Source organism: Crinia signifera, chromosome 5 (assembly GCF_055691185.1).
Source record: "Crinia signifera chromosome 5, ASM5569118v1, whole genome shotgun sequence".
Taxonomy (NCBI): domain Eukaryota; kingdom Metazoa; phylum Chordata; class Amphibia; order Anura; family Myobatrachidae; genus Crinia; species Crinia signifera.
In genome coordinates, this window is record NC_139221.1 from 90,659,881 (window position 1) to 90,686,658 (window position 26,778).

General features: G+C 40.9%; 2 protein-coding genes across 5 annotated transcripts in view; one reads left to right on the forward strand and one right to left on the reverse strand.

The window, feature by feature from the left end:
• Positions 1 to 11,303, forward strand: part of GNAL (G protein subunit alpha L) — a 283,334-nt gene extending 272,031 nt beyond the window's left edge. For both annotated transcript variants that reach the window (XM_083187665.1, XM_083187666.1), the window contains exons 7-12: positions 56 to 129; positions 1,032 to 1,090; positions 1,750 to 1,870; positions 3,517 to 3,647; positions 6,302 to 6,369; positions 8,874 to 11,303. In XM_083187665.1, the coding sequence (XP_083043791.1) occupies positions 56 to 129; positions 1,032 to 1,090; positions 1,750 to 1,870; positions 3,517 to 3,647; positions 6,302 to 6,369; positions 8,874 to 9,020 (600 nt within the window). In that variant the 3' untranslated portion in view covers positions 9,021 to 11,303. The remainder of the gene's footprint in view (positions 1 to 55; positions 130 to 1,031; positions 1,091 to 1,749; positions 1,871 to 3,516; positions 3,648 to 6,301; positions 6,370 to 8,873) is intronic.
• Positions 11,304 to 13,541: 2,238 nt separating this feature from the next.
• MPPE1 (metallophosphoesterase 1) overlaps positions 13,542 to 26,778 on the reverse strand; it is a 125,551-nt gene continuing 112,314 nt past the window's right edge. For all 3 annotated transcript variants that reach the window (XM_083187668.1, XM_083187669.1, XM_083187667.1), the window contains one exon: positions 13,542 to 13,874. In XM_083187668.1, the coding sequence (XP_083043794.1) occupies positions 13,698 to 13,874 (177 nt within the window). In that variant the 3' untranslated portion in view covers positions 13,542 to 13,697. The remainder of the gene's footprint in view (positions 13,875 to 26,778) is intronic.

Sequence of the window (26,778 nt, forward strand, 5' to 3'; positions counted from 1 at the left end):
ATTGTGGTGTGATGTAATATATTGTATGTCTCTTATCAGTGTTATTATCTTCCAGGATTTATTAAGATGCAGAGTTTTGACATCAGGGATTTTTGAAACGCGATTTCAAGTAGACAAAGTAAATTTCCAGTGAGTACTCCCTTTATAATTCATTATCTTTGGTGTTTTTTCATACAAGACTTGTGGCATTTAAAATACTGAATGTTCTGATTATTTAGTTCAAAGCCATGAAGTTCGGCAAAAACATTGGTTGGGGAGGCACGGGCTGGGATCAGTCAGATTACCACATACGCACATAGATACATACATATATATTGGAATTGACAAGAGAGATATAAAGCGATCAGGCCAAGTTAGTGACAAGCACCACTAGGATTCCATTCCTAATATTTCGGATGTCAATCACAGAAAAAAGGGACCACAGTCCAATAAAAGCCAGCCTTCTCTTCCACAGATGGAGAGCAAGTAAGTAAGCTTAAACTTAAAAGTACTCAGAATGGCCGCCTCCTGCAAGCCAGGCCCAAGAAGATGCAGACAATATCCTGGTCACTCCCAGAAAATGGGCCAACATGCAGGTAGCCTTGTCTGGCCCCCAAATGGCTTTAGTAGGTCAGTCATGCTTTGCCTTGGGGGCACTGCAAAATGATACACAGGAGGAGACCTGCGTATGTGCAATGTGGCATCTGAGATGTAGGTAAGCCACCGGGTTTACGTACATCACTGAAACAGGCCAACAGCCTGTTCCTCTGGCAAACACTCATTGCATCCTCTATAGAATCCCAGAGGTTCTGTACTTTGGACTGGTGACAATAAACTAGTTGAGGAATTTATTGTGTTGAATAGAAAGTTATTTGGTCAACTGTCATTTTCAATAATATAGGCTCTATGTCTGCAGATTATACTGGAACACCTCCCTGTTTCTGTTAGTGTAAAGCTCATCACATAGAGTATGTTATGGGTATATACCACCTGTGTCTCCTAAAGCCTTGCGAACTGTTCCTGCTAACTGTGTTATTTGTATATTTCCACAGCATGTTTGATGTAGGAGGACAAAGAGATGAGAGAAGAAAATGGATCCAATGTTTTAATGGTAAGATATTTATATTTTTTTCCCCTAAAATGGTTCCCATTCTCTTTTAATTTTTCATAATTATCAATGCAGGTACTCATGGCACAGTCTACACAGGGTTTAAAGACCACTTTATACAGTATGTTTACATACACCACTTTAGAATGAATAGCCAGTGATATCGGTTATCACATTACAGCTAAGCAAGGCATGAATGTTATGGGGAATATTCAGTGTTGGTCTTGGGTCTATTTTGGTGGCATATTTTCTGGCAAATCATTTGATTCTCAGCAAATGATTTTCTGTAAATCCGCAAACTGGTGGAATAGCTTCCGCCTGACAATGAATATAGACCCCTATGTCTGATTTGTCATTTCATTTCTTAGGTCAGTGATAACTCTTACTGTTTGTCCTGTGCACTGAAATCGCAGAAATGTCAAGATTGATTTTAAGGTTTTGGCCAAATCTGAATTTTGTTGAAAAACCTTTTGGGGCTTGCCTGAAGCATGGATTTGGGGGTATCTTCTGCATTTATTAATGCAACTATTTCTTAGGCAATGCACTTGTCTTAAACAATGCCAATATATTATCTCTATTATCTGTGCACAGTAACTCTGTTTTGCTTCATTAATGAACTGATAGATGCAGAATATTCTACTTATTATTCTTCTTTGTTCTAGATGTCACAGCTATAATTTTTGTAGTTGCGAGTAGCAGTTATAACATGGTTATAAGAGAAGATAATAACACAAACCGACTACGAGAAGCACTGGACCTGTTTAAAAGTATCTGGAACAACAGGTATAGTGCCTTACATATTTTCTAAATTGTCCTCAACCCTGGACTCGATCTGTTGGTCAGCACCCAAGTAGTGCCCTCGTCAGATAGGCAGTGCATTGGAAAACACCCAAGGACCCAGCTGAGGGTTCCGCTGAGGCATCCCACCACCCTATCTGTCCAAGCAAAGGCTGTTAATAATCTATTTTTGTGCCGGGTGTCATATATATTTCAATGCTATAGTCAGATAAAGGAGATATTTAGTGTTTTGCCTGTAATAGATTATAAGACAGTGGTTCCCAAACTGTGTGCCTAGACACCCTGGGGTGCCTTGGGACACTTGCAGGGGTGCCTTGTATTGGTGGTCTAGGACAAATTCATAATAGTCATGGGCAAAGAAATAGGCAAAAGCAGAGTTGGTGGACGCCAATCATGAAATATGTGGGCAAACAAAAGCAAATCTGGTTCCTCACTACATAGTTGATCCGAAGGATAACATATAAACACAATTTACTTAATTTAATATATTTTATAAAATGATCAACAAGAAACTTTTGACCTAGGGGTGCCGTGAAAAATATTGTGATATTCTAGGGTGCCGTGGTTCAAAAAGGATTGGGAACCACTGTTATAAGGAATGTAAATACTGCACATCTTTGGCACATAATGCGGAAGATGTACTAAGCCGAGGAGATAAAATACCAGACAATCCACTCCAATCTCTCATGCTACGGACTATGAGGTCTATATATTAATGCCATAAATGATAAAGCGTCCAGAAATAAAGTGTCAAACATTCAGCTCCTAACTGCCACAATACAGGCTGTGTTTGTGTGGTACTTTATGTCCGTCCACTTTATCTCCATCCAAAGCTTAGTAAATAGAACCTTGTGTTTGACAAATGACAGGTAGGAGTTGATTGGCTGGTACTTTCTCCCCCCTCTCCAAGGCTTAGTTCTTACTCCCAAAATTCTTTGCGCGCACTTAATATACCTTGTTGTTGTGCACCACTTCAATTTTACATTCCGCAAACTCATAGGCGGTAAAAATGTATTTTGAATGTACAAACCCCTAATGAAATTTTTTATTATTTTTTTGGACCATTTTATTTCTCCCACTTATGTCTCCAGACAAGTATTTCATAAATTATCTTGTGTTAGGGAAACAGATCATTTATATCATGTAATTAGTGCTTCAGAATGTATGCATGTTGAAAGTACTGAGTCTTTTTTTTGTCCAGTATATTGCAAAGATCTAGAATCAGGGTACAATTAGCTCTAATGCAAGTACAAACTTGTTTAGATTTGCACTGAATCATTAGAAGTCCCTGGAACCTGTATATCATACCTGCCAAAATACATTAAAAGTCTTTGTACGAGATACAGGGGGGCATGGCCATAGCACACTGGGGGCAGTAGCAACACCCTAAATGTTTCTTTATGTTACATGCTGTGTAGACCCTTTATCCTATAGCATACAGCAGTGCAAAGTCTTCCAACTATCCCCCACAAATCAGGGCGCATGACAGTCCTCAGAGATGGGGCTCTTTCACCAGTATAGTGCAGTTAAGTAATTCTTCACCTCTCTGTTCTGGTTTCAATTAAGTCTTCAGTCACTGATCATGATAAAAGGTACAGAATCTGTCTGAAAAATAGTTTTCCTTTCAACAGGTGGTTAAGAACTATTTCCGTAATTTTATTTTTGAACAAACAAGACATGCTGGCTGAAAAAGTTTTGGCGGGAAAATCAAAAATAGAAGATTACTTCCCAGAATACGTGCGTTACACTGTACCCGACGATGGTAAGAATGAAAGTTAGGTTGCATGCTAAAAACATACTGATGTATGAAGCAGTGAGCCAGTGGAGAAGTGTGTCATGGCAACCAATCAGCATTGAGCAAACCTTTATCAAGTGCACTCTATAAAATTATAAGTAGCAGCTGATTGGTTGCCATTGGCAACTTCTCCACTGGCTTTGTTATCCACTATTTTCACTGCTTCATACATGTTCACCACTGTACCGGTCTAGGATAATGTACTTCTAGTAAACTACCAACAAGAGGAAGTAGAATCTTGGTTTAACATTCTCCATTATCCTATGTGAATGATTTCTCCAGAGCTTGTATGGAGATACAGGGCTGCCATCAGCAATTGTGAGGCCTCGGACTAACAAGATAGGCAGGTTTCTCGTGTCGCGATTCCCACGGGGAAGAGGGAGGAAATAAGGAGTAAGTGAAAGAAAGAAGGAATTGAGAGAAAAGATAGTGAGAAACAGAAGGAATAGGCGGGAGTGGGGGGTGTTGAGGAAGAATAGTGGGAAGAAGAGGATGTCTCTCCTAATGGGTATAATAATAGAGCTATTCAGTTGTTGCTCCGATCAGAAGCCCATTAGCACGTTACATGGTTATATCTGTGCAAAACAGCTAAAGTTGTGTAATGTGTGTAGACATCCAGGTTTGGGCGCTTTTGGTGTGTGGCGTCTCCCCCCCCCCCCCCCCAGGACTAGGAGGAGATGAGAGGGGAGGTATAGGATGAAAAAATGAGAGAGATGGAATGGGGGAGATGGGTGAGATAGAAGAAATGGAGTAGATAAGAGAGAGGAAGAATAGGAAAGGAATTAGTTTAAATGGGAGAGATACAGAGGGACATATTCAATGCGGCCAGCAAGGGGGTTGAACGGCAAAAACAAGAAATCCTTGCCGTTTAACCCCTGCACCGGCCAATCACCCTATTCAACTTTCCAGGGGAATCCTCACTGTCTGAGGTCAGCGAGGATTTCCCAAACGGCGAGGCTCACGGCTAATGTTGGGAGCCCGCTGTATTTAGCCACGAGCCTTGCTGTTTTAGTGGCCGCACACTCAGTTTCCACCTCGCTGTTGAATACTGACCTGCGAGCTGTGACAGCGAGCAATGAACACTGCTCGCCATCACAGCTCGCAAAAGAGCATTGAATACTGCCCAGAGTGTTGGAAATGGTGGAGAGATATGGAATGGGCGGAAATGGAAGAGAAAGAGCCCCCCTGACATGACCCTCACTAACATACAGTAGAATTGTACTCACGGAGTCCTCCTTCTCTTATAAGCTGTGCATCACCTCCCAGAAGGCCTCTCCTGTCGGGGGCAGCATATATCCCGAAAGCTGCAGCAGGCTTTCTTTATACTATAGTCTGGTCCCGGACAGCAGCGACTGCTGTGATTTGTAGTTTCAAAGTACTGTAGGTGTTTGCTGCACATAATCATCACCACAGACAAGATTGCAGGATCATCACCAGTACCAGCAGAGTCCAGTGAGACAAGAGTTATACCCCGTTCTCCTTGCCACAAAAACCCGGGTATTTGCCAGGGCAAGCAGTTATTTCCCATGTCCTGTCTCAGTGTGAAAAGGTCTTTGTGAAATTCCCGGGTGTTATGCCCTGGGAATTAGACACATGTTTTTTTGCAGGGTTTTTCCTGGGTAATACACGGGTGTATGGCAATGTTAACAGCACAGACCCCTATTTCTCACACATGATGCCAAAAAAACAAGCTCATTGTGGGATGTAATCATGTGATATTACAGCCAGCCAATAAAAGCAGTTTTTTTAAACAGCCAATCACAGCAATTTGTACAAATTTCCCAACACCAATCAAAGCTGCAACACTTGTTGGAAGGCAGACCATGGAAAGCAGTGTGAAAGGGGCAGACACTGGAAATTCCTGGGTCTGAGGTGCAGTATGACGGGGGTCTGTTGAGCTGAGAAGCTCTTTGCCCCGCCAAAAATCCGGCAAGAAAAACCTGAGATTTTGCAGGGGCGGCAATGAGAACGCAGCATTCATTTTGTTTGATTCCAGTTGTAGGAGCAGGTTGGACCCCCATCTCTGTCTGGTCTGGGTACTTCCGTCCTGACATCTGTGCAGAGTCACATAGCAAATGACTGTGGTTAAAAATAGATATTCACAAACAAAACCATATCAGTGTTTGTACTGAGCTATGTGAGCAATATTTAGCCCTACTGTATGCTTGTATGGTAGGGAGTTTGAACCATAAGGTACAAATGGGGCATGGGCATACCTCCCAACTTCTAATTCAATGAAATAGGGACCGAGCTCCCGAAAAGGGGCGGGGCGTATGCAAATGAGGACGCGGCTTATGCTAATTAGCCGCGGCCTCATTTTCATGCGAGAATAGACGCTGTGCGCATGCGCACAGCGTCTATTCTATTAGATTGTGGGGTCTCCCAACTGCCACCCCCCGCAGCGGGACAATGCCTGCCGCGGGTGGGACAGCGGGACAGGACCCGAAATCGGGACTGTCCCGCTGTAATCGTGACAGTTGGGAGGTATGCATGGGGTTGTGGGAATAATTACATTTGTGCTCTATGGTGCCGCGTAATGTGGTAGCACTGTATAAATGCTCTTCACATGTGTATTCTGCAGTTGTCTGCTAACATTTTATTTCTCTAAATCTTCTTTATAGCAACACCAGATGCAGGAGAGGATCCCAAAGTGACGAGGGCCAAGTTTTTCATCCGAGATGAGTTTTTAGTAAGTATTAAAATGTAATGTAAATTAAACTTTGTCGTCTTGGTTTCCCTCTGATCTGCGATAGGAAAAGTTAGTAGACTACTCACTAAAACGTAAAGAATCAACATAAATATCTTCCATGGAATCTCACACCGCACAATTTTGTTAGCTATGACATGAGGAGTATTGGATGTGGAGTGGGTTATTTTGGTTCTGTTCTCCACCATTCATTTATCATTTACATGAAGTTGCTTTCATTTATATTCTACAAAAAAAGTGTAATCTAATCATTTTTTAATTGTATAATAATTCAGGTTGCTTAATTGTGACTGGTAATACTAGTGTATTACCTTTAAAATAGCGGCGGCTCCATATTCAATGCTGTCATTAACGAACGGGCCCCTCTTCAGAAGTTGTCGGCCCCGTTCTGCCGATAATGGCCGTGGATTGATGTTATCCGGGCCGCAGATCGACAATCCACATCTGTCGTTATGCGGTCGATCTGACCGCAAAAAGGCCAGGATCACGGCTGTTGGTGGAGAACAACAGCCGTGATCCCAGATTGCATACCCCCCCTCAGACTTTCAGAGACTGTAGAATACTGTGCAGCTGGATGTACTATAGGATATCTTACACCCCTACAGCGGTGTGTATCAGGCCTTCTGGAGAGTTTGTAAGTTGCCCATAGCGATCAATCAGGGCAGTGTCTCTGGCATTTCCAAGAAGCTTGATGCATCTACTCCTATGTTTAAAGTGGCCCCTGAGCTAGATGTAATCAGGAGCAACAAAAAGAAGCTGCAAACCACGCCGAGAGCTTCATATTTGTCCTTCTAGCCATAGGCGTCTCCACAAGATCATACAGGGGTCTCTGAGAGCGATAAACTGTGTTCCTTGATACACAAGATCTAGTAGATCTCCAGTGTTTGTCTGATACCCTGGTTTTGAAGCAGGAATCATAGGCGCTGGCAGCTCTCAATTAGGATTTCTTTTTTGGGACTTTAGCTGGCTCTCAAAAAAAATCACAGATAAGTAGGCATTTTTCACACAGCCAGCAGTGTTAACACACAGGTCAGAAAACTAGGATTCTTTGGTGGTATCATCCATTTAGCCCCAAAGAAACATTAGCAGTGAATATTTTTCGTGGTTTAGCCAATATTTCTCCACTTTGAGGCTACCTCATTTTTTGGGGTAGCCTCGAGCGAATCGAATTTTCTCCCTCGTTCCAAATCAAACAATGTGTGCCCCTATTTACCACAGTTTTTCAGCGATAGTTTTCAACAACTTTATGCTGATAGAGGAGGCACTGGGTGAGCTGGGGGCGTGGTGGTGGAGAGGGAGCCGGGCAGCGCTGAAGCCAGCTGAGTTCAGCGATGGCCGGTGATAATCACTGGCAATCCCGAGAATTGCCTGGGCTGGTCAGCCTGGGCATTAAGGCATAGCCCGAAAAATTCTCAGGATTACCAGTGAAGGGGTTAATGGGCTACATGAAATGCAAGACGTGGTCATAATAATGTGACTGTGTGTGTATATGTATTGTAATAGTTGTGCATTTTAAGAAAACAGATGTCGAGACACACAATCTTCACTTCGAAGCATGTAATAATGTGCAGCAGGATAGTATACACTGGGACTGGTCACACACATGTATATACTTTTCGAGAAATTGCATTGTATAGGGCAGTAGTTCCCAACCCTGGTCCTCAACAGTACACGTTTTTCAGGTCTCCACACAGAATCACAGGTGAGATAATTAGCTCCACCTGTGATCTTTTCAAATGTGCCTGAATAATGAGTGCACCTGCTGGGTGATCTGCACTGTTGGGAGTACTTGAGGACCAGGGTTGGGAACCACTGGTATAGGGAAAGCATAATGCATACACACTGTACAATTTTTTTTTACCAATTCATTCATTTTGCCCCTTCTGAACGATATTGGTCAAAATATCTTTCATTGTGTACACTGAAAGACATTGATGACCAATTTACCTTGAACCCAGTGTCCTGGACGAAAGATGTTGACAAAAGACAAACGATCTAGCTACAGTCTATAGGCTTTTTTTTATATCCAAATTGAGCTGCATGCACAGTTGACGAACAACCTTGATGAACAACTGGTGGGCATGCGCATCATCATTTGTTATTTGCCGCATACACACTGAAGGATATTTTGACCAGTATCATTCAGAAGGGCCAAAATTAATGATATTGGTCAAAAATTCTAGTGTGTATGCACCTTAAGCATTGACTCTAGAACAGGAGTTTGGGGCTCATGTTAGCATTGAACTAGTTGTGTAATGGTTGGCAAAGCTTCTTGGAGCTCAGCAGCAATCCTGCAGATTGCTTCTCCAGCCAGTGCAACTCAGAGGCTCTGGTGCGATCAGTCCTCCTGTCATTCACCTGTAATTTGCAGGCAAATTGCTTTGTGTACGGGGGACTTTACTCCAGATTTCCCTGCAATATATCTTGTCTTGTAAATATAGCTCTGACATTACCTATACTTACATGTTTTTCTTGTGTTTCTGCAGAGGATAAGCACGGCGAGTGGTGACGGAAGACATTACTGCTATCCTCATTTTACCTGTGCCGTAGACACGGAGAACATTCGCAGAGTTTTCAATGACTGTCGAGATATCATCCAGAGAATGCACCTCCGCCAATATGAACTCTTGTAATCGTATTCACCGTGGAGCCTGTGGTTTTAAATCCTTTGCTACTTTTTCTGTCTCTTTCCTCTGTACTGCTCCACACAGGGTGGAAAATCCCTACAGCGCACTTTTTTTCTAGGCTTCTTTCAGTTTTTCTTTGATATTTTTTTTCAGCAAGGATTTTTTTCTTACCAACTTTTTACTTTCGGTTTATGAACAAGGGCGATTTGTGTCCTTGTTTTTCCTTTCACATGACACTTTTTTTCTTTCTTTTTTTACCATTCCACTAAACCAGTGCTGCTTACTCCCGTAAACTAGGATACCTATTGGCCTTTTTTTCAGAGCATAGACTTTAGCTTTTGCAACTCATGTACCCTAGCACTTTTCACCTGCGTAGCCACTTTTATAAAAGGCAGGAACATAATATAGCACCCAGGACTAACGTAACATATGTAATGTGCCCCAGACTGTCAGTTCTGCAGCTTTGCCATCTAAAGAATTCCTGCATGCCTCTTCCTGCTAGGCTGAGCATGCAGCGGGCAGTCACGTCACATACACCTTCCTGTTAAAAGGGACTAATGCTCATAAAGTGAACTGACTATTGCTTCATCCAGGGTATATGTATAAAGGAAAAAAGATAATACATGTTCACTCTAATTAGAGTAGACTTTGCTGTTACTCAAAATGTCCCTGTGACCTACATACGATGAAGTCAGCAATTCTGTGGGCTGAACCTATATTTAGCATATTCATTCTGCAAGAACTCAGTGAAGGTTGAGGCACTTTGTACCTCACTCCGCAGTGATGTTAATAATTCCTACTGAATTGATGGGATTGCCTACTCATCAACATCGGCTCAGCCCACAGCGTGGTTGTTGCTTCCGCTGTGTCAAGGTGACACATACACTATTACTATATACATGATGTTGGCAAGAATGTCAGTCACTTTGTGCAGTGTAACATACCATACATAGAACTGCCCATGTTAGTGTGCATTCACCACAATAACGCGTTGGGATCACATCGCCGTCATTTCAGCAGGATTTGTTTGGAGGGAAGTTTCAACAACAAAAAACTTCTTATCCTTTATTAATTAAGAGGTGATAGTATTCCCTCTATACACTCCCAGTTACTACAGGAATAATAACATTGCAAGCAGCGGTCTCTGGAATGAATAGATGGAATGTCCTGAGAGGCAATATCAAAGCTTCATTTGTTAATATCACTGCATCTTTTTAATGTTCACATCAATATATATATATATATATATATATATATATATATACACACACACACACATATACATACATACATACATACATACATACATTTACACATGCATACAATTTAGAGTGAGGGATGGGATGTAGAAAGTTATTGCTAGAGGTAAGGATTAGAGGTGCCAATCTAATATTAGGCTGACAATAGGGGAGAAACATTTTTGAACAGTAGCTTTGCTTTAAGTGGCTCTCTGGACTAGAAAGGGTTAATACCATTCCACTAAGCCTTAGGCTACCTCTGTTCTTTAGTTTTGTTTTTCTATTTCTTACGGGCGTCGGCCCATGTACCGTGTACCCATCTTTGAGATGGCACTATGCTCGGACTTATCCCTTTGTGGGTTTTCTTTATTTTATTATAGCTATTTTTCTTTAACATGACACTGAAGAGTACTTGATGGAGGGAAAAAAAAGAGAAATAATGCACTTTGTATCAGGTAAAACAAAAAACAAAAAAACAACAAAAAAAAACTGTTGAGGAATTATACACACAATGTAGCAGCACCAGAGATATTTATTAATGTGTCACAAATTTTAGCATTGTTGAGTTGCAGGTCAACTGGTAAAAGTGACCTCTGCTCGTTATGCCTTCAGGTGAAGGAGGAGGCTTGTAAGACATTGCAGAGCAGTAGCCTGCAGGCCTTTTGTGACTCTGAATAGTTTAAAGAATGTTTCGGGAACAGTACATGAAGTAGGTAATGAAGAGGCAAAGTTAAGCAATTTTTTTACCTTTTTTTTATGGTATATTGTGGCTAAGTGTTTCTGCACACCTCAGGCATTCATACTGCAGCTGCTTTCAGCCTCTCATGTCAAGGCAGAAAAGAAAAAAAATTACCACCCTCACTGATATTATACGTTCTGTCCATAGATGATCTTCTTAGCCTTAGATCATTGTTGGGCGTTAGTCCTCTATATAGAATTTTTTTTTTTTCTTTTTGATTTTGTTTTAACTGCTGGTTTATTATGATGTACAGATGTAAAATGTAATATTATTTTGTACAACTTTATTGAAAAAAATAATACTTGTAGAAGATCTTTGTGCCTTGATTATGGCTGTACCTGTAAAATGAGCTAAGATGTAAGTATGTTTTTGATTGCGCTGTACAGCTTGATGTCAAAACTTGCCTGCAGCTGTGACTGCGGGTAGGAACTATCTGTAGAATTTAGTTTTTTTCTGGTTTATATAAAAAGAAGGAAATGCTCTTTAGTACAAAAAAAAGAAAACAAAAAAAAATTATAAATTATGCAAATTAACCACTTACCTTTACAAATAAGGTCCTACAATGACCAGTTGTTGCAGCAAACATGCCTTTTTTTTTTTCCTTTTGTTCTGTTTTTACGTGCAGGCGCAGGAGGAAGTGGAGACTCAGCTTTAAAATGAAAAAAAAAAAATATTGGAATCCATTTCTTTGTTCATATTTGCAGCCTAGTTGGTGTTTCAGTGGGAACCAAGGATTTTATTCTTATTTTGAAACATTTCTTTTAGAAAACCTTTTTGATCATTTTTGCATCATGGATCCGACATTCACAGTACTGCCGCAATGATATTGTGAATGTTAAAAGAAAACGATACTATGGCAGCATTGGTTAAAACTTTGTCTACCTTTTTCGCAGCAGCACGACGAGGAGGGGAAACAAAAAGGTGGAAATCTTTGTCTAGCCTGATAAATTACAAGATGACATTTTAATTTCTCTTTTAATAAAGAGACACATTAGAAAGTTGGTTTATTTTAAATATTATAGAATTGATATGTGTGAATATATTTCTCAAACTTGAATAATTTATGCAAATGTTCTCTAACGAAGTTGTGGTACAATACTAATATTATATATATATATATAGATATATATAATATAATATGAGCAAGAACTGCTGTAGCAATAAGGCATGTCCTTTTTAGTAACTACTACACGGCTTTATATTTTATACCTAGGTGTTTTATGTATGTGAGTCTAGATTATCTGTGTCAGAGATAACCTGTACATTGTCTAAAATTACTGTCGCAATAACAGCGTTTAGGACGAGTCTTACTAGACTACATCACTTAAGATTTGTTGAATAACATCAGCCCTCCCTTTGTCGCCATCTGAATGATGTGGATGTGGAAGGCCCTACGCAATATTTTGCAAGCATTTGGACACTAAACCTTGGAAGAAAATCTGATCACAGTCAATGCTGGACTCCGCCCCACCACCACCCCATTCACCTGACTTCAGGTCATAGAATTTGGTAATACAGTAGCTAGAAAGATGATTTACACTCTGGAACTGACCTTTCAGCTTATTTACTGAAGGGGCTGAGGGACAGTGTAGCTTTTTGATTATATTCTGAAAAAACAGTTTCATAACCAAAACCAGTTCTCAAATATATATATTAGTACTGGTTGGGCACTATAGGAGATTGCAACTCCTTTGCATGCTCCACCATTGTGATATGTGGAAAGCAAATCAGTTAAATTGGTCAGCATAGAATTAATATGTAGTTTCCTGTCACATCAGTAATTGAAACAAAAACATCACTTTTTGTATGGAGAGCAGACATTTTATATGTACTAGCTTAAGAGCTCTGAAATACATATTCTGCTTGTAATTCACAGCCGCTTATCAGCTACTGTTGTTACGCAGGTTTCCCCTTTAGTCCCGCCTTCATAGACTCTGGTCAGTGTGGTTTTCCTGTCAGTCTGGGCCAGGAAACCATTTGGCTTGACATTTAAATGACAAAATGTAAGCTTAATTTACAAGACAAAAGATTGTAATGATGTTTGGGTTGGAGCTCTTTGCCACATAACGTGTCTGACTGCAAAGATGTCTCACATTAAACCCTGTGGGAATGAGTACCAAAGTAAAGAGTGGTGTATTTTATGGGTATGTGCTGGAATATCCTGCAACATATGGCAACCACTTTTAGACCGTCATATCTTGTTCCGCGGATTATGCCCCTGAAATAACAAGCATTAGGACTGTTTCTTATGAGTGAAACTTTAACATTTCGTAAAGGATATTTATATATTATTTGTGTGTTACTTTGCTATCTGTAGTTATGTTTACATCCCATTTCATTAACTTATTTTTAAAGACTTACGACAAGAGGCTGAAGTTTTACCGAATTGAAATCTTACCCAATAATTATCATAGACAATCACATTTATTCTACTGAACTAGGATGCAAATAAACTGGAAGGAAACAGTGTCCATGGGCTGATTCTAAAGTGCCGTCACATGGGGCAGATATACTGTCCTGAAGGTGAAATGGCTAATTGAATCAATGAAGGAAATTTCTTTTTTTAATTTATAGGTAACAGTCACATATTGTACAGGTACATCATTTAATAAATATATATTTGGTAAAATCTACTGGTCTATTCAAGAAAAAAAAATCTTCACGTAATCCTTGGCGGTTTCGGCCGAACGTAGACACTTTGCGTCTTTACACAGGCTTTTCTTTGGTTGCGTAACAGAGGGATTTCCAAATGTTCAGTGGCAACAAATAAGTTATTATGTAAAGAGAAAGCAGCGCACTCGCCACACAGTAGGTATAGATGACTGTATTCTCTGTGGGGAGAAAACATTTTTCAAGCGAAAAGTCTTCAGCTGTGATAATGCCCTGGGGGTGTAAAACAAAAGAGAAAATTACTAATAAAATGTCACCATGGGGTTTATATACTGATAATGTGGTCAGAGATAAAGTACCAGCCAATCAGTTCTTATCTGCCATGTTACTGTTTGATAAATGACAGAAGTTCATTGGTTGGTGCTATATCTCTGTCAACTTTATCTCTCCAAGGCATAAGGGCACAGTGTTGAATTGTGGTTAATACTGTAGGTGATTTTGACTAAGGCCACAGTGAGATATTGGCTAATGGACAATTTTGACTAAGCCATTTGGAAGAGATTTTGGCTAAGCAAGTTTGTCTAAGTAATGATATTTTTTCTCCTGCAATTTTGGATTGTACATAGACTAAGGGAGATTTTGGCTAACCTTCAAGGTGATTTTGACTAGTCAAAATCTCACCGTGTGTACACCCCTTAAGTGCAATTTGGCCACAGGCCAAGAATACTGTGTGTATGGCTTGCTCAAAATTTCTTTGCCTGCGCAGTCTATACTGCTGGGCGATAATGGGGAAGTGAAATGCAATCGCCTGAAGGGGAAAGAGGCTCATGCCATATTACAATTAAAAAATGAAAAAAACATGTATCACCACAGCCTGTTGGATTTGAACGCATCTGTTCTCTGTGATGGACATACACCCTGCCGTCAACACACATCACACCTAAGAGAATGGCATCTATTTTGATAGGGATTACATAATGGCAAGAAGAAACATTTAAAAAGACCCTATTTGAAGCGCTTCAACTTTCTCTCAGCTAGAGGTACAGTATGTTTGACGCCACAGTTTGCCAGCATCAGTGTTGCAGGAGTTTTGCATCATTACAGTGGTCTACTGGCGACTATGCTTCCATTGTTTGCTTTCAGTAGCTTCATGCTAGTCTCACATGATGATACAAACGTTGTCATATACAGCCATGTACTAACGTATGTATTTTTTATTATATAATCATTTTATTTTACAGAAGAACCTACATTTTCATTAATAGGGGTATAGCAGGTTAGCACTGGGGAAAAAAGTTGACACAAGCAAAAGTTAGAAAAGAGTCTTCAACATTTCGGGACAATGTTGACATCTGAGCATGTGATCCACACCAGGAATATTCTGGTGTATGAAGGGGGTGGGAAGTACTCACCCCGGTTGCTGGTCCTCGGTGCAGGCCGAGGATCCACACAAGTGGTGGGCGCAGATGAGGCACCTCTGCACCTGCCACCTGTGTGGCTCTCCGGAACAACCACCCCCTAGTGGGAGATGGTGGCGCTTGACTGAGAAAGCTTTACTGAGCTGCTGCTGTAAAGGGATTGTCATGTCAATCCCTTTAGAGACTAGAAGAAAACAAGAAAATGTACAAATAGCAGCGCTACGTATGTGTGCAAAATATTCTAAAACCAATTGGACTGGTTTTACAGATAAAAAAAACTATTTATTAAACATGATATGACCAATGTAAAAGTATTGCAGCATAAATAAAATTACTTTTAAAGGTAAAAGGTATATGCTCGGGTGCTAGTGCACTTAAACTCGGGAACAACCCTGCTCCATAGCAGGGTTGCAATCCTGGGAAATTTTCCCGGGAACCTTACGCACCAGCGATAGTTGCGGATTGTTCCCGGGCCTGGAGATTTAGGCTGGTGTGAAAGGGGTATAAGTGTACCGCTGTCACATTTTACCATCCACATAGCCTCTGATTGGGAACAATAAAGTATGAAAAACACCAAAAAATTAAAGACTACCTCTCTGTCAACCTTTTGACCATGTCGATGACGTAGACATGGTCTGTCAGCCATCCGGATACCATTTTCATTGCTAGTCAGTTAACTCAATTTCAGTTGGTCTTTTAAGGCAAATTCCAACTTGCACCCAAATTGGGATTAACCATAGCAGCCAAACTGCCTGTATACAGGCTATTTGGATGCAAAATAGTAGACTGAATATTTCCTACAGTAACTAACATTATATGTCACTATGGATGTGCATGATCCAAGAGGGATGTGGTCACAAGGTTTACAAGCATTAGCGCGACAGGCATTAAAGTGACACATGAAATAGGTCGACCCAAGCAATAGGTTGGCATGGAAAAGGTTGTTTTTTCAGACTTTTATTAAATTCTCACCCTATGTCCATTGAATAGTAGTGTGCCAAATGCAGCGAGGCACCATGCCCGAAGCATGGCAAGCGAAGAGGTACACTGATAAGGCGTACATGTCGACTTAAGTTGACAAGACACCATAAGACATGAAAAACTCATGCTGCTCTTTTCCATGCCGACCTAATGCTTGTGTCGACATAATGACTGTCAACCCTATGACCCTGACCCATCATAGAAACTGATGGCTTTGGTGTCAGAAATATGTTCTGGATAATATTGTTTAATTCAGAAACCTAAAGCTGCTCCTAGGATAATAGTATCAAGGTGTATCACACTTATCACATCAATAGTACAGAGACGCTTATCAAATATAGTCTTAAGCTGGGTACACATTAGACGTGTGGTTCGCAACATTTTTCCTTTCCCGTACCCCCCTTGATTAGGATTTTCATTTAGGAGTACCTCCTCTTAGTACTGACGAGTGAAGTGGAAGTGAGCAGTGTGTATGTCCTCATATTAAGGAGCAGCACAGGAGTAATGTGCAGTCAGGAATTGGGTCCACCTGTTTGGCTGTGTGTACTATCTCCCGGACTCCTGCTCACACCTGAAGGAATAATGCTGCTACTTACTGTGCCAGTGCAGGGAAGATGAACAATGATGTTTGAGGGCACCACGGGTAGCTCCCAGTGGATTGCTAGTTGGGCAAAAGCACAAGGAGACCGTGCATATAGAACCAGAAGTGATGCAACTTGGTTCATCTTTACAGCAACAGGAAACTTCTTCCTCTTCCACTATTAGCAATATTACCCCAACCCGTTTGCAGCGTACCCAAGTTGGGAACCACTGCACTATATGCTAAAATGAACAAAGTTGGCAGCTCGGAATGACAAAAGTCTTCATATCATCCAGTGTACACAGTCACTGAGATCCTCCATAGCCTGTAGTACATGCAAGACCATGGAAAACAATCGCTAGCAAAGGTAGCCACCCCAACTGCAAGTAAGTGGGAAAAAGTCCAACACATCAACTTTTGAAAGGAGTAAAAATATTTGATAAATTTGTACTGTTGATGCACCAGTGTTGGTCTAAGCTGTTGTTGGAAGTAGGCTCCATTTTGTCTTTCACAGGCTACAAGTGTTTGCTCAGATTTTACATTATTTTTCTTTTACCTTCCCTCACTACAATACCTTTAGTTACAGAATATTTGTAAAGTTCGTCATGTGACATGACAGTTCTTCAAATAAAATTGGTCAAGATGGGTATGAATCATAGGGTGGACATGCATTGGGTCCACCACTGAAGATCGACAAGGGCTTAGGTGGAAAGCAAGAAGGTCAACATAGGATTTTTCACATTTTGTATCCCAAATGTCGACACAGGACACTAAAAGAGTACACTGTGTCCTCTCGCTGCGCTCACCATGCTTCGGGTACAGTGTTTTATTCTCCCACCATGCCCTAGTGGATGGTAGGGCATGAAATACCTCCTGTCGACACATGCCAGCTACAAAAGCTGAAAAAAAACCATGTCGACCTAATGACATGTTGACCTTCAGTGGTCAACCCAATGCATGTCGACCTAGTAGTAACCATATCCCGTCAAGATAACCCCTAAAGCTGGGTACACATTAGTAGATATATCTGTAGATCTATGTAGAGACGCATAGGGCAGTGTGTTCTCCATAAACACTGCCTGATCCATCGGGACTAACATCACAAATAGGCAAGCTGAGCTAGGTTTTAGTCTGCTGTGTATCCTTTAACAACTGCCACACTCAACCAAGTCACTAGTGCAGATGTTTTGGTAATGCCTGTATCGCTGCAAGTGCCAAAACTCATTTCATGTACAAAGTCAGTCACATCACATTGTTTACCCATCAATTCATTAGTGATATACTTCATCAGCCTCTTCATTTCTGTTTTTTTTTTTTTTACAGATTCAGATGACCTATATTAGTGCGCCAGAGCTACTGTCCATAAAATTGCCAACACACACAATGCTGGTCAATAGTTTAAGAATAGCCTCATTTTCTCCATATTATTAAAATGTAAGCAATTCAACTCCTGTTACTGTTCATGTTATACCATTTCATGTTAAGTCAGCGATAAATGTCTTAAAGCTGTCTGCAGCAATGGTAGGTGTCCGCTTACATTCCGTACTGTGCTTTCTCACTTTCATACGTAACCAATCAGAATCCATGGATGTTAAAATGTGCCTGGTGCAGCAGTGCCCGGAGCGCTACACCAATTGGGGGTCCATGGGCTCAGTAGTTGTCAGTGACACCCAAAAAAAAGTGAAAGTGTCATGTGGACCTTTTGTCAATGATCTTCACCCATTAACAAAGGAAGACTGATAAACCAACTCCGCCATCAGAGGCAAGGTTTTAAGGATATCCCTGCTTGAGCAGAGTTTGGTAAACCTTTCTATAGAGCATAGGTTCTCAAACTATTCTCAGGCCCCCAAACAGTTCACGGCATTTAGACACTTTTCTTTCTTGGCCCAATCTGTCGAAATCGTGTGAAAAGTGGCCAAATAAGACTAGTGTATGCAGGTCTTCACAGCTTCAATTTCCAACATTAAGAGAGGACTTTAAGCTGCAGGACAAGTGAAGTGACAATAAGAAAGTCATGGCCAAGTTGGCAATATATAAAATAAAAAAGGAAGAGTTTACGCTGGGCTCCAACCAACAGTGGACTTCTGAAGACTGAAAGTCTTATGGAAGATGAAGTCAGCATCCTAGATCAAAATGGCTACCAAAGTATGTTGCAGCTCCAATAATACCCTTTAGCCTAAGACAAGTCAGTCAATAGTTCATCCTACTGCAAGATAATTACTCAAAAGTCACCTCCAGGCTACGTGGGGTATAGATTTTTCCACTGTAATCTTTGTAGTGCACCATAAATGGGTGCCCTTTCTTGAAATACTTTAAGGTCCTGATTCTGAACTGAGAATAAGAAGTAGATCTGCACTTGGGCAAAGCCATACTGCACTGCAGGGGAGGCCTATGTAACGTGCAGAGATATAGATGTGAAAAGAACGTGTCCAAACTGAAATCTAAAATATACTGCATTAACTGAATTAGAAACTGGAAAAATTACACGGTTTAAAGTAATTAATGCTTTGTATGATTTCCATTGACGTTTATTAAAAATATTGATATAGTTTTGATGCTGCACATGAGAGTTTCATCCCTATGCATATTTAGAGTAGTTCTATATGGCTAGTGGAAAGCAGCATAGACACTAGTTGACCTGCGGCATCAAATGAAAAACTATCACCTTCAAAAAAAAATAAAGGTAACAATTGTTTGAGGGTGGCAATTGTTAAAATGAGTGCAAGGCCTGTGATTATAAAGGACTAATGGATGCTCGAGTGGAACAAGGCAAACCGACTTATTCAGTCCCATAGATGGACAAATTCCAGATAACATTAATTCAGTATCCTCAATTCAGATGACCTCTCAACAAACAGTACACCACACAGCTAGGGTTACCACCTAGTCCCTTTAATTCCGGGCACATGTAATTTACACAGGTTCTGTGGCAGTTTAAAATCAGGTGAAGTGGAGTCTTGAAGTCAGCCAGCCACAGAACCTGTGTAATTAATATGTGTCCGGAATTAAAGGGACTAGGTGGTAACCCTACATACAGCTCACAGAAGAACTGTCTGTCTGCCATATCTACCTGTACACATGGTTAAACACCTCCAGTTTGCGCAAGAAATGGACTGTAAGTGATTGGAAATCATTCATGTGGAACAAACAATCATTACATAAACTAGATCACCAATATCCTGAGATATCACACAATATAAGAACATGGAGAGAACCACTCCAGTCAAGATAAAGCAAAATGTGCACTCACCAGTTGTGGGATAGAAACTATATGGATTCAGTCCTCAGTGGACTCTGTGACGTCCAATATACTGTACAACATAATCATAACCAAACACACTCGGGTAGATGTATGAACCAGTGGTAAGGGAGTAGAAGTGATAAAGTGCCTGATACTTTATCACCAGACAATTAGCTCTTGACTGTTAAGTTACAAGCTGGGTTAAAAAAGGAACAGTAAGGAGCTGATTGGCCAGTGATAAAGTACCAGGCACTTTATCACTTCTCCTCCCTTACCACTGCTTCATACATCTACCCCTCAATCACTCCAGTTACAATTGGTAAATGGAGTACATCCAAGAACTAGCAGTATCATTCATATATGGTGCTCAGATTGTGATCCATATTTTAATAGAAACACCAAGATTTCTGTCAACAGCAACTATTTGCCAACGTGCCCAGTAAAGGATATATATCTATTCTGCAACTGATGAGTGCACCCCTGCTCTCCTGAGGAAGGTGTTATACACAAGAGGGTAAATGTAATAGAGTGCTGGAGTCTAAGAAAACAGGATTTTGGTCTTATCTGTTAAGGCTGTTTTTCTGAAGCCATGGTGGAACACTGGGACCATGGGTATTGCAGGTCGTCCTCTGACCGGGCACCAAGGAGATTAAACTTCTGGAGTGCAGCAGGGAGAGGCTCCTCCCATCCTATACCCAACCTGCCCCAGGCCAGCCAGTTTATTCTTCCAAAGCTTAACAGGAAAGGTGAACCAGAACCCAAACACCCACAGACAGCAACCATGGTCAGCTATAAGGTGACAAACAAAGGAGAGAGAGACCTCTAGCAGAGAAGAGTGGGCGCCCAGTGTTTTAACATGGCTTCAGAAAAACAGAATTAACAGGTAACACAAAAATCTGTTGTTCTGTCAGCCAATGGTGTTATAGTGGGACCATGGGACGTCCCAAAGCAGTCCCTCAAGAGTGGGAACGCTCCCGAACTGCATTGAGAACTCCCCTGCCAAATGCTGCAGAAGCAAAATAGTCAAATCTGTAGAATTTGAGAAAGGTGTGTACAGAAGAACATGTGGCCACCCTGCAAATCTGATCAGCAGATGTACTCCATCCAGCCGCCCAGGCAGCACCTGGCGGAACCAGTTTACCGGAAAGTAAATAGGCCTCTCGAATGACTGACCAAATCCAGCGAGCAATAGTCTATTTAGAAGCTGGCCAGCCTCTTTTGTAATCGTCATACAATACAAACAATGAATCGGTCTTGTGAGAAGGAACAACAATTTCCTGATTAATATTAATATGAAAAAAAGGTAAACAACTTTTGGAATAGTCCAAACAAATATGCAGAACAGTCCCATCAGGATGAAACACAAGGAAAGGGTCTCTAACAGATAGAGCCCCCAAATCAGAATGTGTGCGGAGGCAATCACCGGTAGAAAGTTATCCAAGTTAAAATGAAGAGCAACCTCCGGTAATGGCTCAAAAGGAGCCTTTTGGCCAACCGAAGGTCCCCATCCAAATCAGACTGTAGAAAAGTTAGTAGGGGAGACAGAATACAGTCATGGTGGTAGACCCTATCTACCAGGCAAAGACCCTTTTTCTCATTCTGATTGCAGTACAAATTTGTTCTCAAAATGTAACCTGTAACATTACCTCTTTGCAGTATAAATATAGCTGGCAAACCCACTCCCTATGCTATTTGGGTATACGCTTACCAGCTACCAAGGAGTCTCTCAGAGGTTAACTATGGCCCCCTTTTGAAACAAATAACGGCCATCACTAAGGATTGGCTGTCTCATGAGTTTTCCTGGATGGGTAGACTGGCTACAGTTAAAATGACGATCCTCCCCAAGATCCTTTATCCATTTAGGTCTATCTCCAGACTCCTGCCATCCTTTTGGCTTAATAAATTCCAGGCAGTTCTCAATAATTATGTATGGAACAATGCAAAACCTAAAATTGCAAAAAAGTACCTTATGATGCCCAAGGAACTTGGGGGTCTATCCTATCCCAACCTAGAATTGTAATAGCTGGCATGCTTAACAAACCAAATCAGCGACTGGTCAGTACCCTCTGGCCCTAAACCATGGGTGGCCCTGGAATCGAGCATGTTAAACCCCCTCTCCTTGATAGATCTAATATGGTGCTCGCCCAAAGTTAGATCGGTTCCTACGCAGGCTTCTAGAGCTTCTGTGGACACCCTCAAAGCATGGGGCAAACGCTCTAAACTTTTACTGTTACCATTACCTTTACCTAATTTGACATAACTAGGTCTTTCCTCCTTAATTCCTGATTTAAACTTGTCTACATTGAGTAACAAGGGCGCCAAACGGATCAGTGACTTATTTTCAGATGGTGTCCTTAAGACATTCTCACAACTACAAACCTCCTTTTCTCTCCCAGCTGCTGATTTTTATAAGTACCTACAAATTAGGCATTGGTTGCAATCATACCCTCTTTTGTTTGACCCCTCTTAAAAAAGTGCCCCCTCACATCCTTTCTCGTCTCACTTCTTACCGGAAGGGAGGCATCTCCTTTTGGTACTCCACCCAACCTGATAAAACTCTGATGCATTCAAACTGGGAACGTGATCTTAATTTCTCCTTAGAAGCTAAAGAGTGGTCCCACCTGTTTTCATCTGTCTTTAAAATGTCTAAATGTATTTCCCATGTTGAAATGTATATAAAACTTTTACCGTATATATTTAACCCCTGCCAGACTACTCAAATTCTGGCCAGCACAGTCTAGGTCATGCTGGCGAGGTTGTGGATCAGTAGGTGATGTGATTCACATTTTTTGGTCTTGCCCATTGCTTCGGGACCCGTTGACCTGGGTTGAGGACCTCATACTAAAGGTGACTGGCCTTCAAGTCTCCCTGTCCCCACAGGTCACACTCCTTCATATTTTTCTAGATTCAATCCCCATTAATAATCTATATCTAATCACTCACATTTTTATTGCCACTAAAACCTCCATTGCACAGTTTTGGAAACAACCGATCCCTCCCCCTGTGGACCTCATTAAAACGAAGCTTTCCTACAATTACACTATGGAAACCATTTTTTGCCAGTATTCCCCTTCCCATACCTCATTGCTTAAGAGATGGTCTGGTTGGCTGGAGTTCCTCTCTAGAGGTTCATGACATTCGTCACATGTGCAGTTGTGTTTTCTCTATGTTTTTCCAATAGGATTTTTTTTTTTCACCTATTATTGATGAATATACACTTGGACTGCTACGTTCTGCATATTAGTATGTGTACCCTGTGCCCCACCCCCTCCTTTCTCTTTTTTCTGCATCCCCTCCCTTTATTTTGAAAACCCAATAAAAATGATTCTGTAAAAAAAAAAAATGTAACATGTATAGAGAGAGTATATGGTGGTGACAGCTATGAGCTGACACCTCTAGGTGGTGCTGCTGCACTCAGATAATATATATGATTCTTTCTTTTATATAAAAAAAAAATTCATAAAGACATAAGTGCACTTCAATTAATAGAACATACAATACACACAACATATAACATATACATAAAAACGACTGGTAACTGATTGACATCATAGCCTCAGTTTAGTACCAACTGGCAAATATTTTTTCTTATAGCCAACTAAGCCTCTCAAAAAAGGATTGCCTCATGTTCGTTTTTTATGTATATGTTATATGTTGTGTGTCTTCTATGTAATATTAATTGAAGTGCACTTAGGTCTATATGAAAAGTATTAAAAAAAATTTTTGTAATAAAATTAATCTTACTCCATTGTTGTATATATTATTTGAGTGCAGCAGCTACACCTAGAGGAGTCACCACCACATACTTTCTTATGCAAATATACACAATTCCTCTGATAGGTGGCTGCAGCTGACTCAATAAGCGGTCACTTTTCCTTTATGTATAGAGAGAGTTAGATTTGTGTGAGTTATTTTGTTTCTGTGCAGGGTAAATACTAGCTGCATTATTCTTACACTGCAATTTAGATTTCAGTTTCAACACACCCCATGCAATTTTAACTCTCTTTGCACAGGTTACATCTGCCCCACCTGCAGTGCACATGGTTTTGCCCATGTAAATTAGAACCATGTAAGGCTTAAGAGCAGAAATCTAACTCGGCCCAAAGAGAACTTCCCCGGAAAACAGAAGGGCCTTTAAGGCCTTCTTGGACTCACTTGTCCACTTCTCCATGAGCAATTCCATAATGCACATTGTGCAGCCAAGAAAAGGCTTAGCCTGAATCCAAGGCGGTCTCCCTTAAATAGACACTGGCCTCCCTGATGTTATCAACCAGGCCCATAAGGTCAGAACGGACCTTATTTTTGGATGCCCCTCAGACAGGGCATCCAACCAGCTAGTAATAGCCAAGGAAACCCAAGCTGCGGCGAAAGCCAGGTGAAATTCTTATACAGCTTTGGAATAAATGGATTTAAGCACTGAATTGTGCAACATCTCCTAAGTCGCCAGAAAAGGGGGAAAAAAATGGGAAAAACAGGACAAACGTCCAGCACATCCCAACGCCTGGCAAAATATGCCAGAAACTCACAGTCAAATACATCAACACAGCAGGACACGTCAGCATTATCTCCCCCTCCGTCAACTAGCGCTGAAGATCCTAATGAGGTGGGCACCGCACAATCAACGCAGCAAATACTCCAGGCGATTGCTAAATCCGAAACAAAGGTCACTGAGCTAATAGGCCATGTTCAGGCCGACGTGTCACTCATACGACATGATATGCAAAAACTGCGCGACAGAGTGAGTGAAGCTGAGTAAAGGGTTGGTAACCTTGAAGATGCTACAGCCCCATTAAAAAACACAATAGCAGAATTATCCTCTCAAATGACTGTGGTCAAATCTAAGCTATCAGACATAGAAGGACGCTTAAGGAGAAATAACATCAGACTTGTTGGAATCCGCGAGCGGAAGGCTGGCAAACGAAAAAATTCCTCGAGGATTGGCTGCTGAGATCTTTTCGCAGAGAGGAATTTTCTGCCCAATTCGCAATCAAGAGGGCACATCGGCTACCTTCTAGGGCATTGCCTCCAGGAGCGCCAGCTCGAACAATTATAGCCAGAATGCTACATTATAAAGATCGTGACACACTGTTACGCCTGGCACGCACACATGGCCCCTTGATGTTTGAAACACACCAAGCAGTGTATCCAGACTTTGCCATGGATGTACAAAAATCAAGATCACAGTTTGTATCAGTTAAGAAGAAACTACGTGAAAAACAAATCCAATATGCCATGCTATTTCCAGCCCGCCTCAGGGTTATTCATGATAATACAACCCATTTCTTTAATTCGCCTGGAGAAGCAGAAAAATGGCTGGAGAGGAGATAGTAACTGAAATACTGGTGTTATATGATAAATCATTCAGCTGCATTTTTTTTTCCTCATTTTTTTTCCCGCATCAGTCCGGGTAAAGGTATATCTTAGCCTATTATGGATATACAGGGAGGGAAGGGATGGGTCTGTGTTAGTTTGTCATGTAAAGTTTTCTATTTTTTGCTTACATGTGATGGGCAAATATGTCCCATATATTATCTACATGATACAACAATTGCTTACAATTTCTATGATGTCTTATGCACTACAACTTAAGTATGTTGGATTGTTAAATGTGTTACTCGCTGATAGGTTTAATTTCTTGATCCTGAGTCTTTTGACCCCTATCCTTAAGTTTTACAAAAGGAAGGGATGGTTTTGTGTTAGTCTATCCAGGGATGCTATGTATTTTCTGGTGTGCACACAATGTACAAATAAGCTTCATATCAGGGCTGTGGAGTCGGAGTTGGAGCAAATTTTGAGTACCTGGGGTCGGAGTCGGCAAACAATGCACCGACTCCAACTCCGAAAATTATAATTAATGACTTCTCTACTGTAAGTATAAAGACCAATGCATGCAGTGCCTCACGTAACCGCAAAACGAACACGTTAAGTGACCATGAAAAAGCATGCTTTTCATGTGCTTCACTATATGGCACGCAACGCACAATTCGGAGCACCAATACTTATAAATGTATTTTCCCTTGTAGTTTACAACTTATTTCAAACGTTCAATAAGGTTTTCAATACCTCGAAAAATTAATTCAACCAAACTTCTCCCACCATACGCACAACATCTTTTTACGCGGATGAAGATCTTGTTTCATGCGCGGGGTTGTTTGTTTACCTTGGCTAAGCTGGTTCATATTGATGTACAGGCTCCATTTTTCGTCGCCAGTAACGATTCGGTAAAGAAATCGTTCCTTGTGTCCGTGAATTGAACGGTGACAAGCAAGCAAACCAGCGGACAAACATTGTGTTTGTCCTTTGCTTAAACTGTTCAATACAGTAGACTGTTGGCTTCCTAGCCTCTAGTTTCTGTAGTAATAATATGTATGTTGCCTTTCTTTCCTTCAAGGAATGTATCAAATACATTCGCATATTAATACAGAGGAGTCGAGGAGTCGGGGTCAGCCGTATGAGTCGTCGGAGTCGGGCCATTTATCTACCGACTCCACAGCCCTGCTTCATATGCTATTAAGTGATATAATAACTGCATATTTTTACTATGATATCCCACGTGCTACAGTTTAGATATGCAAGAAGGACAATATTTTGTCTCCTTAACAGGTTTGACGTCTTTTCTCTGAAATTTTTTTATTTACTTTTTTTTTTTTTCATCCTTAGACCTTATAAATTTTGGCCTATAGATGGTGACTAGCTACAAGGATCTTAAACTGATGGGTTGGAATGTGAGAGGTTTAAATAATAAGATTAAGAGAGCTCTGGTCCTCACACAAGTTAAATTGCATAAAGTAGATATTGCATGTTTTTCTGAGACCTATCTTATGCTGCTTTCCCACTGCAGACCAGCTTAAAGTACTGGTAATCTTAAATGGTATTTAAAACGGTATTAGCATTCCCACTGCAGCAGATTACCGTTTTAAATACCATTTAAGTACCATTCCCATTGCAGTGAACCGT